General features: G+C 49.6%; 1 protein-coding gene across 9 annotated transcripts in view; it reads left to right on the top strand.

Moving 5' to 3' along the window:
• Strada (STE20 related adaptor alpha) overlaps positions 1–14,438 on the top strand; it is a 31,259-nt gene extending 16,821 nt beyond the window's left edge. For all 9 annotated transcript variants that reach the window (XM_076543563.1, XM_076543561.1, XM_076543564.1 and 6 more), the window contains 9 exons: positions 4,260–4,362; positions 4,661–4,782; positions 5,488–5,596; positions 5,678–5,801; positions 8,547–8,718; positions 9,239–9,343; positions 12,761–12,987; positions 13,275–13,317; positions 13,587–14,438. In XM_076543563.1, coding sequence (XP_076399678.1) covers positions 4,311–4,362; positions 4,661–4,782; positions 5,488–5,596; positions 5,678–5,801; positions 8,547–8,718; positions 9,239–9,343; positions 12,761–12,987; positions 13,275–13,317; positions 13,587–13,739 — 1,107 coding nt within the window. In that variant the 5' untranslated portion in view covers positions 4,260–4,310 and the 3' untranslated portion in view covers positions 13,740–14,438. The remainder of the gene's footprint in view (positions 1–4,259; positions 4,363–4,660; positions 4,783–5,487; positions 5,597–5,677; positions 5,802–8,546; positions 8,719–9,238; positions 9,344–12,760; positions 12,988–13,274; positions 13,318–13,586) is intronic.
• Positions 14,439–14,737: the final 299 nt, after the last annotated feature.

Genomic DNA, 14,737 nt, shown 5'->3' with positions numbered 1-14,737 from the left:
ACTTCTGTGAAGAATGTAAAGCAAAGTAGCATACTACACAGCATACTCCGCTGTGCTGGGCAGAGTCATCTCTGAAGTATTTGAGACCTAAATGATAAGAAGACAGTGATGAGAAAATGATGGGCATGTGTGTATTTGGTGTACAACTGGATGGGGCAGGGGCAGCCTTAGCTACATAGAGTTTGAGGCTAGCCTAGGTTATATGACACTGTCTCAAAACCAGAACAACAGCAACAACAACAAACAGTGGGGATGGAAGTTGTAGCCATGTGGGAGTGTTCCAGTTAAAGGGCCTGGGGAGATGGTTCCAAGGTTGAAAAGCCTCTGCTGCTCTTGTAGAGGCCCAGGTTCAGTTCCCAGCACCCTGTGATGACTCAAAACCATCTGTAACTTTGGTTCCAGGTAATCTGGCTCCCCCTTCTGGCCCCCACATGTATTGCACACACTTAGTGCACTTACATATGTGCAGACAACACACACATTGTCTTAGTGTGCTTTCTGTTACTATGATAAACACCACGACCAAAAGCAACCTGGGGACGAGAGAGCTTCTTTCATCCCACATCTTGTAGTCCATCACTGAGGGGTGCTGAGGCAGGAACCCAGAGGCAGACACTGCTCCTAACCACAGAACAGCCCATTAAGGTCTAAGTACTCAATGGCTTTTCCAGCCCAAAGTTGTAAACTCATCTGCAGTCCTCCCCAGAACAACATGGGCAGGCCTGTCCAGCAGTACCCACAGACCTGGTACTTAGTTTGTTCTCTATTGCTGTGATAAACCCATGACCAAAAGCAATGTAAGGAAGAAACTTGGGGTTTATTTCAACCTACAGCTTATTGTGTCACTGAGGGAAGTCAGGGCAGGAACTGAAAGAACGCTCCTTACTGGCTTGCTCCCCGTGGCTTGCTTATACCAACCAGGAGCACCTGCCCAGGGGTGGCACCACCCACGGAGGGCTGGACCCTCCCACAGCAATCATTAATAAGAAAATGCTGTAGACTTGCCCACAGTCAATCTGATGGAGCCATTTTTCTCAACTCAGCCAGTTTCCTCACCTGAGATTCACTCTTCCCAGATGACTCCAGCTTGTGTCGAGCTGGACAGAAGACAAACTAGGACACAAAATAAAAACAAATGTAAAAAAACGGTTTTCCAGGTGAGATGATTGGTACAGGTTCACTAAGAACAGAGACATGCTTGTTGTATGGGGAAAGTGGTGGGGAGATGAGGTCAGTGAAGTGGGCAAGTCTAACCTTGTGGACACTTAGGCCAGGGCAGGGACTAGATCTGATTGTAACCCACTGAGCTGCCTGAGAACCACACACTGGTTTTATTGAGAGCGAGAGTATTCAAGAGGACTGGCAGTGTGGCTCAGTAGGGTTAGGTCCTAGCTGTGCAGACCCAGTGACCTGACTTCAGTTCCCAGTTATAGGGGTTAAAGGAAGAAGGAGAGAACTGACTCCCCAGAGATGTTCCCTGACCTCCAAAGCGCATACATGCACACCCACACATGTACATTATACACACACAGTAATAAAAAATGAAATAAATAAACAATTAAAAATATGCAGGCACTGAGATTGTGATGTGAATTGTGTAATTATTTTTGAAAGCAATATGTCATTGTCTCATAAAGTTGGCTGGTCATGGGGTAATTCTGTCAAGAGACATAGTCAAACATGTTTATAGTAGTGCAGTTTGTCATAGCAGAGTTGGAAAAAATCCAATCTCATCAGTGTTGGGATGGATAATTTGAGATATATTCCTGAAAGCAATATTATACAACAGTGAAAGTCAATACTATAACTAAATAGAATATCATGACTGAGTCTTAGACTATAAAAAATGGATTAAAAAGCCAGGTGTTGGTGGCATACACCTTTAATCCCAGCACTCAGGAGGTAGAGGCAGGCAGATCTCTGAATTAGAGGCCAGCCTGGTCTAAAAAAATGAATTCTAGGACACCTAGAGCTGTTACACAGAGAAACTCTGTCTTGAAAAACAAAAATAACAACGTAAAAAAGGTGAATTAAATTGGAAATAGATTTTATTAATAGGGATCCATTTTGTTCAGTTGGAGCCCTCTTAGTGTCTCTCTCTCCCTCGCCCTACCTCACCTCATGTGGTTTTTTTTTTTTTGAGACAGGGTCTCACTGTGTCCTGGAACTCATTATGTAGATCAGGCTGGCCTCAAGCTCACAGAGCTCTTTCTACCTCCCCAGTGCTGGGATCAAAGGTGTTTGCCACTATGCTCAGCTTTTAGTATCACTCTTAAAGTGGTGGTAAGAGTGATAAGGCAGAGCCACTTGGCCTTTTAATGGAGATGGGCATTACTACTTGTTTTAACAGGTGTACTCAGACCATCAATCCACAGGACACTGTCCCTGCAGAGGCCTGGATCCTGTCTGTGTCACATGATCACTTTCTCCTTTTTAGCAAATCGTTTGCCTCCTGGGCCTCATTTTGTTATTGAAAGAACATTAGTGGGGTGTACTCCTGTAATCTCAGCACTTGGGAAGCAGAGGCAGGAGGATTGCCATGTATTCCAGGCCAGCCTGGGCAGCACAGTGAGTTCCAGAGAGCCAGGGGTGCTCATGGTGCGTGCCGTCCCACCCCAGCACTCAGGAGTTCAAAGGTAGGCAGACCTCTCAAGGCCAGTCTGCTCTACAAAGACCTTGTCCTTTTTTTTTTTTTAATAAGTATCTGTCCACCTCTTCCTCTGGTGTGGGGAAGGGAGATCAGATAGGGTAAATGTTCTCTGAAGAGCATATTTAAATAGGACGCCAAGCACAGTGTTTTTGTGGCAGCTCTGCAGTCACAGTCTTGGTGACTGTCCAGGTCACAATGTTCTCACCTTTACCGTTAGTGCCGAGTCAAGAGCCATTTGTGCGTTTACAACAATTTCTTCTGATTCAAGGCCAGGTTTGTTTTGTTTTGTTTGGCTTTTGGAGACAGGGTCTCCTGTAGCCAAGGCTGGCCTGGAGCTCCTGATCCTCCTGCCTCCACCTCCTGAGTACTTGAGGCCAGGCTTATGAAGCCTGGTATACGGCATAGGAAGCCGGCCTCACATTTCTCTATTCCAGCTAGACACACCTGAAAGAAGAAGGTGTACGGAGATAAATACTCTCCCCGGGTCATACGAATGCATTAGGGCCTAGAAGGAAAGCAGGCCTGTGAAAGCTGTTTTGCTTCCCACATTCAGCACTGCTGGCCACCTTTCTTCAGGACTTCAAAGGCTAGAGGTGTCCACCTCCTCAATAACTGGTATCCCCATTCATCCCCAGCCTGAGGAGGCAGGGACCCAGGAGGCTGAGCATGCAGACTCTGGGCCTGTAGCTCAGGGAGTCAGTTACTCTTCCCATCTCTTGGGAACGTCAGGAATGACTGGCCTGGACTCTTGGTTTGCTAAAGGAACGGGACTCCTCTAGCAATGTTCCTCTATAGCAGTGGTTCTCAACCTTCCTAATGATGTGTGTGACCTTTTAATACAGTTCCTCATGCCATGGTGATCCCCAACCATAAAATTATTTTCACTGCTACTCTATAACTGTAATTTTGATACTGTTATGAATCGTAATGCAAATATCCAATATGCAAGATATATGATATATGACCCCAAATGGGTTTTGACCTACAAGTTGAGAACCACTGCTCTAGAACAAGATTGCAGGTCTGACCATTTAGAATCTTAGAGTTGTGCCTTAAAAATTGGAGCCCAATGAAGCAGAAAACTGAAACCCCTGTATTTCTCCACCCCTGGCTTTTTTTGTTTGTTTGTTTGTTTGTTTGTTTGTTTGTTTGTTTCGAGACAGGGTTTCTCTGTGTAGCTTTCCGCCTTTCCTGGATCTCGCTCTGTAGCCCAGGCTGGCCTCGAACTCACAGAGATCCGCCTGCCTCTGCCTCCCGCCGAGTGCTGGGATAAAAGGCGTGCAAAGGCATGTGCCACTACTGCCCGGCTCATGTCTTTCTTCATAGATCTTTTCCCAGCCAAGAACTTGATAGACTTTAGCAGTCCGTCATTGGAAAGGGGAACAGTTGACTGGGACAGTTGTCCTTGTTCATGGATTGCACACTTGGTCAGCGGAGAGTGCTGACTGAACACCCGTGTGTTGTGTTCCTCTTCAGGTGGAGCCAGCACTGTGCCTTTACCACAGCCAGGGTTGCTGTGGATGCGGTGGAAGTGAATCTCCTCGCGCATCTGTTACCACCTCTGCCCCCACCCCATTTTCTCAGTTAACCTCTTTTTCTTTGTCTTCAGGCCAATGAGGCGAGCTCAGAGTCCATAGCATCCTTCTCTAAACCGGAGATCATGAGTAGCTTTCTGCCAGAGGGCGGGTGTTACGAGCTGCTCACCATCATAGGTAATTCCCAGGGACATGCCCACCTTCCCGCTATAGCCTCCTCTGCTAGCTTCGAGGAGTCATGGCGACAGTGGGCTTCTGTGGGTTTCTTGTACCAAGTATGGGAGAAATCATTTCTAGGAGGCCATAGTCCACTGTGATGATTGGCTGAGAAGGACTGTTGGGAAAATGAAGAAATGTCAGATCTGAAAGTAGCAGTATTGAACATTCTAACTAGAATTTCCTGCTGAAATTGAGCCCCTTTAGAGTAGTTAAGTCTTTGTGGCTGATTGTTTGAGTCGCTGCTCTTTTTTTTCAGGCAGAGGATTTGAGGACTTAATGACAGTGAATTTAGCCAGGTACAAACCAACAGGAGAATACGTGACGGTGCGCAGGATCGACCTGGAAGCTTGTTCCAATGAGATGGTGACGTTCTTGCAGGTAATGAAGTGTGGCTGTGGCCACCCTGGAGGTGGGCTCCCGGTTACATAGTCCTACCGTCTCATTCCTCTACACGGTTCTTCAGGACACTGAGGCGGGCCGTGTGTTAGGACGTCATGAGGCATCAGTGGAGAATCTTACAGATTTGATAATGCCCATCAGGCTGGCAGGGGTCCCTGGGCAAGGTGATAGGAAATGTCTCCTTGTGCTCCACAGTTACCATTTGTCTATTAGTTCGGTCAGCTCATACTTTGATGTGTAGTGGGAAAATATTTTTTGTTTTTAGATAGCATCTTGCTGTTACCCAGCCTGGCCTCAAATTCACAGCCCTCCTACCTCAGCGCCTGAGCTGGGATTGTGCTCTTGACTGAAAAGGAGTGTGTGCTTGGCCTTTGGGATGGAGCTAAGCGAGCCACTTCCAAGTCTTCAGCACTGTGTCATTTTTGTCGTCAGAGGCGGTTGACTCACTGTGCCACAGCAGTGGCCCTGCGTGGTGAAGAGTTGCTTTTGGAGGCTCTTGGGTATTGGTGGCTGGCAGGGCCACCCGAGGCCTGAGTGGACAAATTGGGTGGCTTTCCTCCACTGGAAGGACTCTGAGGAGAGCATCCAGAAGGCACGAGGTCTCCACACTTTGACACCGCCCTCCTCATGTTGGATGCCACTCGTGATCCGTGATCCTGACCTCAGCTCTGCCGTTGTTTTCAGGGGGAGCTTCACGTCTCTAAACTCTTCAGCCATCCCAATATAGTGCCATATCGAGCCACCTTCATCTCAGACAACGAGCTGTGGGTCGTCACATCATTCATGGCATATGGTGAGTGGGAAGGTTCTGAGATCACTTGACGGTCCCTTCTGTGCTGGTTTCTTTCTCCTGTTACCCTTGGCATCCTTTCAGGTTCTGCAAAGGATCTCATTGGCACACACTTCATGGATGGCATGAATGAGCTGGCGATCGCATACATTCTGCAGGGGGTGCTGAAGGCCTTGGACTACATCCACCACATGGGCTATGTGCACAGGTGCGTTCCAAGCCACTTTACCCATACTAGTGAAGCTGGAGTCCCGAATCAAGGATCTGGACTCTGAGCTTGCCACTCAGGGTACAGTCATTAGCCTGTCCCGGCTGAAGTCACTTGATCTTTTGTGTGAGAGGAACATCTACTGTGGACCACTGGCCCCTGACCCCTGCCTTACTTCTGTGGGCCTCAGAGCAGGCCCATGGCCAGGCAAAGACAGATTGCTCAGTTGTTGGTGTCAGGAAAACCAGCTCCGAGTGGGGAAGAGAACGGAACTGGGCCCTCCTTCCACTTCACGATTCCAGGGGTCAAGCTGAGGTTGTGAGGCTTGGCAGCAAGTGCCTTTACCCCCTGAGCCGTCTCACAAGCCCCAAACTGCAGACCTGTGTAGAAGGCAGTGTGGGGGAATAGTTTTGGAACCTAGATACACAAGGACTAGACATTTAAAAGCAAAAAGCAAGAAAATGATACATTTGATTACATCAGCTTTAAAGGTTTCTGTCTCATAAATGACACTGTGAACAAAGTAATATATACCAGAGTGACAGATGTTAGCTTTGTCTAAACATACATGAGCGACAAGAAGATCATACAGAACAAGTGGAAGCCAGCAGAGTGGCAGGATGGGCGTTAGAGCAGAGCAGACCCAGCAGTCACAGGGACACACACTCAGCCCTAGCAATCATAAAACCGCAAATGAAGACATGTTGTCACATTGTGTGAGTGACTGGCTAGGTTAGGAAGCTGGAACCCAGTGCAGCCAGTCAGTCAGCGGCATGGACGCGGGCTCAGCACCCGCTCTGGCTGTGTGCCATCAGTGGACCTGCGTGCTGACTTCTGCTGCATGCCAACGTTTGCTACATTTGCACGCACTGAGTAGAAGCATCTTGAGTGTCTCTCCCTGGAGAATGGGAAATGGTAGGTCTCTGGGCTAGAGTGGCCAATCAGAAGTGAGAATTTGAGGTGTATAGCCCGCAACAAGGATGAGTCTTTGAAGTCAGCACTGAGTGAAAGAAGTGAATTGCTTCGCAGAAAGCGATTAGGTAGATTTAAAGCACACACATGCACTTCCCAAGAATGTCCAAGAACACAAAGTAAAAGTGTTAGTATAAGTCAGACTGCAGCATGCATAGCAGATCTCTGTAAGTTCCAGGACAGCCATGCTACATGCAGAGACCTTGTCTCAGAAGCAAACAAATAAAAATCATTAGTCTACCTGATATGGTGGTGGATACCTGTAAGAGAGGCAGATGTCATCATTAAGACTCTGGGGCCAGCCGGGCAGTGGTGGCGCATGCTTTTAATCTCAGCACTCGGGAGGCTGAGGCAGGCGGGTTCTCTGAGTTTCGAGGCCAGCCTGGTCTAGAGAGCAAGATCCAGGACAGGCACCAAAGCTATACAGAGAAACCCTGTCTTAAAAAAAAAAAAGAAGAAAAAAAGAAAAGAAAAATGACTCTGGGGCCAGCCTAGATTACATAATGAATTCCAGGCTGCCTGGGACCATCCGCTGGAACATGGTCGACATGCCAGGAACCACACTATTTAATAAAATGGACTCTCCCTCCCCCAGAAGCCATCGACCTGTAGTTGGAGCCGGAGGCTTGTGAGCTCCTCTCTCCTCCATGCTAGAGTGCAGACTGGCTTGGTCTTCTTGGAGTCCTACTCAGGTAGCCAGTTTCGTGATTCATGAATGTGGTGGTTGGGTTGTGTCCAGAAGACACTGGTCAGGTCTTCCTACCTCCAGCTCTTACAGTCTTCCTGTCCCTTTTCTTTGCAATGGCCCTTGCGCCTTGATGGGAAGAGAGTGATACAGATGTCTTGCTTGAGACTGACCACTCTGTAGACACTTAGTAACTGCACTTTGACAAGTTGTGAGTTCCTGCAGTAGTCATCATCCATGGCACAAAGAAACTTCTCTGATGAGGGTTGAGAGCTGCACTAATCTGTGGGTATAAAGGTACAAATCTAGAGGGCACTTTGACAGTAGGGACATAGTAAGTTTTAAAATATAATGTCAACATGGGGGACAGAGGTGGCTTAGCAGTGAAGAGCACACACCGCTCTTGCAGAGGGCCCAGCACCCACATTGGGTTGTTGACAGTTGTTTGTAATTCTAGCTCCGAGAGATCTGACCACTTGGGCTCCTGTAGGCACAAGCACAAATACCCCACACCCATAACTAAAATGAAACAACTTTAAGCTGGAGAGACAGTTCAGTGGTTAAGAAAGTTGACTTTTTTTGCAGAAGTCTTGAGTTTGGTTCCCCAGCATCTACATTGGGTAGCTTGCTACTGCCTGTAACTCTAACTCCAGGGGGCTGGCACTCTCTTCTAACCTTCTTGGGCACGGTACTTGTGCAGATACCCCCAGACATGTGCACATAAACCTCTTTTTTTTTTTTTTAAATCAAATGACTGGGTGTGGCACACACCTTTAATCCCAGCACTCTGGAGGCAGAGGCAGGTGAATCTATGGGTTCAAGGCCAGCCTGGTCTACAGAGTGGGTTTCAGGATAGTCAGGGTTACACTGTCTCAAAACCCTGCACAAAAAAATCTAATGGTACATGAATGGGGCCATGTTATTTTCTTGTTTTCAGGTATGTTTGAAAAGTTCATTTATATATGTATGAGATGCTCTTATATGCATGTGATATACACATGGGAGAGAGCTGACCAGGTCTAATATTTGAAGACTGCAGATTTGTAGCATCGGGGCATGCCCATGACGCTGTCTTCATCTCCCCACAGGAGTGTCAAGGCCAGCCACATCCTGATTTCCACAGATGGGAAGGTCTACCTGTCTGGTCTACGAAGCAACCTCAGCATGATCAGCCATGGGCAGCGGCAGCGTGCAGTCCACGATTTTCCAAAATATAGCGTCAAGGTTCTGCCGTGGCTCAGCCCAGAAGTCCTCCAGCAGGTCTGTGTCCTTGGGCCCCAGGAGCCCTTCCTCCCACCACTCGTAATCTCACAAGGAAGCATGAGAATTTGCTGCCATGGGGCTTCTCCCTGTTACTGGTGGAGTAAGAGGTTCTGGAGGGAAGAGTCCTTGTTAGCCGAGGGTGCCTTAGCACCGCTCATCACAAGCATTGCCTGCTAGCTGTGGGTTTGTGGGGTCCCCAACCTGACACTAGTGTCTGCCTCAGGGCCACATCCCACCCTGTGGATAGAGAACATTCTGGAAATACTTGGTGCTCTAGATCCCTGTGCCAACCAGGCGCACCCCCCCCACCCCCCCAAGTGAGACTGCTCATTTCATAACAGCAGCCAACATCTGCTCTCCTCACAGAGCAGGTACCCACAGTGAAGGTGAGGAGCGTGCTCAGCATCTGGTCTGACTGGGCCGGGCATTCATTACCTCCCCAGTTTTTGTACCTTCAAGTTAAAGAAAGGCCAGGGCTGCAAGTGGAGTCATCGGTGGCTTTTTTCTTCTGACTTAGAATCTTCAGGGTTATGATGCCAAGTCTGATATCTACAGTGTGGGGATCACAGCGTGTGAACTAGCCAATGGCCATGTCCCCTTCAAGGATATGCCTGCCACTCAGGTGAGCCTGCAGTCCAGTGTTCCCTTCCTTCCCACCTGCCTGCCTTCCACAAATGTCTGCTGCTCCCTGCATGCTGGGACACTGACTATGGTTACTGACACCATAGACAGTCGGTCTTTTTTCTTCGAGAACTTTCCCACCCCCTCAGTGGAGGGGTGCTTGAGCAATTCTTTGTTCCCTTCTCTGGTGACAAATGTTGTGGTCACGGAGCCCAACCCATGGGCTGGAACAAGTAGGAGAGTGCAGAGAGAGGCCACGCAACACACGACCCGGCACGGCTGTGCGCACTGAGCAGCGCTGACTGTCTGGTTAGGCGGTCTTCAGTTTATTTTGTGGAATAACCTCTTCTGTAGTTCAGGCTCATATCAAACACAGCAGTCCTCCTGCCTCAGCCCCCAGGTTTTGCGATTATGGGCATGTACCACCATGCCTAGCTGAGCTGCTCTATCCTTAAAAACTCATCAGATATATCCTGTCTTCCTTCCTTGATAAGTACAACTAGATCAGTATCCAGTTTCAAATTCTCAGGCACCTCTGAGTTCTGTGCCACTGTATTCTGGCACACGCTCTTAGATCCTGCATTCTGTAATTCAGCTTCTACTCAGACCCCTGCACATGCCTGCCTTTTGGCCACTACTTAGGCCAGTCTTGGACAGACAGACCCAGAGAAGAACTTGTGCAGGCCCTGACACACCCAAAAAGTGGAGTTGGGATTGTCTGGGCAAGTGTTACCTGAATCTCATGTGCCTGCAGCAAGTTCTAGAACCAGGAAGAGGCAAGAAACTCTGAGCAGGCCTCCTCCCTTAGGCTCACAGACTGCTCACCTTGAGGTCACAGGCTGAAGATAGAGAATGGCTGAGTAAGCTACCTCGAGCAGAGACCAGAGGAACTTCTAGGGGGCAATAATACTTTGTCTAAGACCAAAAAAAAAAAAAAAAAATTTGTGTGTACACACATATGCACACACGTTACATGTGTGCAGTTGCCTAAGGAGTTCAGAAGAGGGCGTCGGAGCTCCTGAAACTGGAGTCAGACAGTTGGAAGCCACCCAACATGGGTGCTAGGAACCAAACTCAAGTTCTCTGTAAGAGCAGCAAGCTTCCTTAACCACTGGGCCATCTGTCCAGCCCCTGGCCTAGCCTTAAAAACTAATAGCATTTGACCATATAAAGAGTGGGAACAAAAGCCTACTCTGACTGGAAGTATAGGTCAGTGGTGGATGTACCAGGCTGTTTCTTTTGGGCCACCAACCAGCTCCCAAATTATGACACAGAGACATCTTATTAGTTATGAATGCTTGGCTTTATCATAGCTCTTATTTTAATCTGTTTTTGTTTATCTGCGTTGGCCTCAAGGCTTTTTACCTTCCTGTGTGGCTGTCCCCTTCACTTTCTCCTTCCTTCTCTCCATCTGCTCCTCCTTTGCATAGATTTCTCCTGCTTATTCGCTCTGCCTGCCAGCCTCTCCCATTCTTTCTCTGCCTAGCTATTGGCTGTTCAGCTCTTTATTAGACCAATCAGATGCCTTAGGCAGGGTGAAACAGCAACATATCTTTAAATAATTAAAAATGCAGCATAAACAAAAGTAACACACCTTCACACAGTTAAAGTAATACTCAGCAACATTAACAAATGTAACACATCTTTACAGAGTTAAAATAATATTCCACAACAGTCGAGGGCTTGCCTAGGATATGCAGAGTCCTGAGTTCAGTCTCCAGCAACGTACAGACGTGGGGCATGACAAAGAATTGTAAATGGCTGGGGTCCCGGGGGCTGCTGGGTGATGAAGCTGGAGAAGGAAGCAAGAGCATCCTGTGTATGATCCCTGGGGCCTTTGGTTCATGTCCCAAAGAATGGGGAAGTGCTGAATATAGAAGCATAGGGGTGATAACAGCAGATTAGCTGTCCATCTGTCTATCTGAAAGGTGACTTAAATCTGTCCATTCTAGTTCCTAGCTTAAGTAAGCTCTGATAGAATAAATAGGGTGGAGCCTAGGTATAAGAAATGTGTAAGAAAAATAATTGAGTAACAGGAGATGCTCATGAAGGAGGAAGATGATTAGTTAGTGTGAACCTTGTTAATTTGAGCTAGTTAGTGTAAACCTAGTTGGTGTGAACCACTAACCTAGTTCAGAAGCGGCATTGTCCAAGAAAACCTGCTGCCATAATGAAAGTGTCTGCCCCTCCACTGTCCACAATAAAGGATCCACTAGCCATTTGTTATGTTGATCACTTAAAATGGGGCTGCTGAGATGGAGGGATTGACTTTTAAGGCTAACTTAAATAGTCAACTGGTTAGAGGCTCCCACGTTAGCACAATCCCAGAGACATCTCCAAGTTCTGTTTGGATTGCTCAGGAGGTTCCTGAGGTCACTTACAAAGACAGCTGTCTTCAAGGTGTGGCTAGTTTTGCATATGTCAAATTTGAAAGCTTTGAAACAGGCTCCCAAGTCGGGTCTGCCCCTGGTGCAGCATGCCCATCCACCCAGGGTGCTGTGCTTCAGATGCCACAGTGGGGGCTCACTGGACCCCTCTGGGCTTCACAGAGAGTGATGACGCTCTACCTCTAGCCTAGAGAGAGGACTCGGGAGTTAGAGGAGCCACGCCTCGGAAAGGGAGAGAGGAGGCCGGGCTCTTCGGCCCAGCCCTAGTGAAGGGCACTCGGAGCCCTCCGCTCCCATTCTGCCCTCACTGCCAGCAGTGGCCAGTGTTCCTTTGCAAAAGCCCGATGTCCATGGTGTCTTAGGGTTTTCACTGCTGTGGTGAAACACCAGGACCACAAGTAAGTTCGGGAGGAGAGGGTCACTTTGCTTACACTCCCAGGAGACAGCTCATCACTGTGGGATAGCAGGGCAGGAACCAGGAGGCAGGAGCTGAAGCAGAGGCACGGAGGGGTGCTGCTTACTGGCTTTCTCCTCATGGCCTGCTCAACCTGCTTTCTACAGAACCCAGGACCACTTGCCAAAGGGTGGTACCAAGGGCCTGACCCTCCCCCATCAGACACTAATTAAGAAAATGCCCACTGGTCAGTGGTAGCGCACGCCTTTAATCCCAGCACTCGGGAGGCAGAGGCAGGTGGATCTCTGTGAGTTCGAGGACAGCCTGGTCTACAGAGTGAGTTTCAGGACAGCCAGAGCTACACAGTGAAACCCTGTCTCAAAAAACAAACAAAAAAGATAGGGAGAAAACGCCCTACAGGCTTGCCTACATCCCGTTCATATGGAGGCGTTTCTCATGGGGCTCCCTTCTCTCAGGTGACTCTAGTTAGTGTCAAGTTGACATCACCCTAGCCAGCCCCCGACCTTCATCTTCTTTCCCAGAGGTCCCATTTGTTCAAGGGAGTGACGACGGTATTTGTGAGGAGAGTTGGCTGTCGGGGCCCTGCACCCCAGACCTGGTTTTCTGTCTCCTCCAGATGCTGCTAGAGAAACTGAACGGCACGGTGCCCTGCCTGTTGGACACCAGCACCATCCCTGCCGAGGAGCTGACCATGAGTCCCTCACGGTCCATTGTCAACCCTTCCCTGAATGACAGCCTCCGGCCTTCCAATGGCGACTCGCCCTCCCACCCCTACCACCGGACCTTCTCCCCCCACTTCCACCACTTTGTGGAACAGTGCCTTCAGCGCAGCCCCGACGCAAGGTACCCACCCTGCCGGCCATCAGCGGGGCGTCCGGGGCCAGAGGGAGCTTGGGAGCTCCAGCCAGCAGGGAGGCTGGCTCTTAAGGAGAGACCTGACTCCAGAGGAGTGTGTGGCCCCACAGCAAGAAGACTCAGCTTTCTGTCAAGAAGCTAGCCTGGGTGGCTCTGGCTGTTAGCTGTTGGGAGAGCTGAGGGAAGAGCTGGAGGGTCTCGGAGGAGAGGATGAATGTCAGGGTTTGGACAGCTGAGCCCAGGGGTCACATGGGTCTCTTCCCCTTTCTCTCCAGGCCAAACGCCAGCACCCTCCTGAGCCACTCCTTCTTCAAGCAGGTATGGAAGCACTCCCGGGTTCCAAATCTGCTGCTGCTCACCTGTGGTTCTAGCTACCCTGGCCCCTTAGCTTGGGGGTAGGTGTTCTTCCTCTGCCTGTTTGAACTAGAGGGATGACCCTGTTTCTGAAGCCCTAAGAGGCACTCTCCTGCCTTTCCTTTCCTTTCTGGACCCTGGGCACCACAGGGCAGGAACCACGGCCTGGTAGACTGAAGGTCTGTGGTGTCCTGAGTTGTAGGGTCCACTGTCCAATTGTCTCTCTCCCTCAGATCAAGCGACGTGCCTCAGAGGCGTTGCCCGAGTTGCTTCGCCCTGTCACGCCCATCACCAACTTTGAGGGCAGCCAGTCTCAGGACCACAGTGGGATCTTCGGCCTGGTGACAACCCTGGAAGAGCTGGAGGTGGATGACTGGGACTTCTGACCAGTTAGCCTGCGTCCTCCAGCTGGGGGGTGCGAGCCCCGAGGGTCAGCACCTACCTCGGTGCAGACTGGGGAGAAAGGACATGATGCTGGCAGAGCTGGCTGCCGGCTGCTTGAAAGGACATTCTGCAAGAGACTTCACTGTTTTTGTGGCTTTTGAGACACAGGGAGTCCCAGTCACCAGGGACTTGGAGAGGCCGGAAAGCTGACATCCTGTTCTGTGAGCCAGGGGACCTCCTTAGAAGGAAGAGACACTGCTTTGGCCCCAAGGCTGAAGTCCAAACCCAGAGCTTAACTCAGACCCAGGGACCCTTCACTTCCTCCCCCTGCACTTGCTCTCCTAGCAGCCGATCTCACTCAGTTTCTCTGCTCCCACATGCTGGGGAACATGTCTGCAGCAGTCTGCCCATGGCCTACCCTAGACACCTCCCCTGTTTCTGTCTCGAAGCACCAGGTCAGTTATGGCCAGGCTGGGCCATCCTCATCCCCACCTAGCTCTTGGGCCCTGACACCTGAAACCTTAGTGCATCTGTTACTCCTTTCCCAAGAATCCACCCAATGTCTCCTGCCAGCTGCTGCCTTGGTGCCTCCTCCAAGGGCCATAATGCTTTGCCTCATCTGAGGGCTTGAGGAAGCCCTTATGTGTGTTAGTTTCATTGTCAGAACAAATTAAACATTTCAGAGTATGTTGGGAATGACACCAATGTCTCCGTGTATGCAGAGGCTATGGCCGGCTTGGAAGGATGACCAGACAAATCAGGTGCAAGCCATTGCTCTCCCAGGGTGGCTGAGTGGGTGTGGGGCCCTGGCAGTGATTTCTTTCATAAAAAAACCCACAGTCTCACTGGGCGGTGGTGGCGCACACCTTTAATCTCAGCACTCAGGAGGCAGAGGCAGGCAGATCTCTGTGAGTTCGAGGCTAGCCTGGGCTACAGAGTGAGTTCCAGGACAGGCACCAAAACTACACAGAGAAACCCTGTCTCAAAACCCCCCACCCCC

This window comes from Peromyscus maniculatus, chromosome 8 (genome assembly GCF_049852395.1).
Source record: "Peromyscus maniculatus bairdii isolate BWxNUB_F1_BW_parent chromosome 8, HU_Pman_BW_mat_3.1, whole genome shotgun sequence".
Classification (NCBI taxonomy): domain Eukaryota; kingdom Metazoa; phylum Chordata; class Mammalia; order Rodentia; family Cricetidae; genus Peromyscus; species Peromyscus maniculatus.
This window is presented reverse-complemented; position numbering and strand designations above follow the sequence as displayed.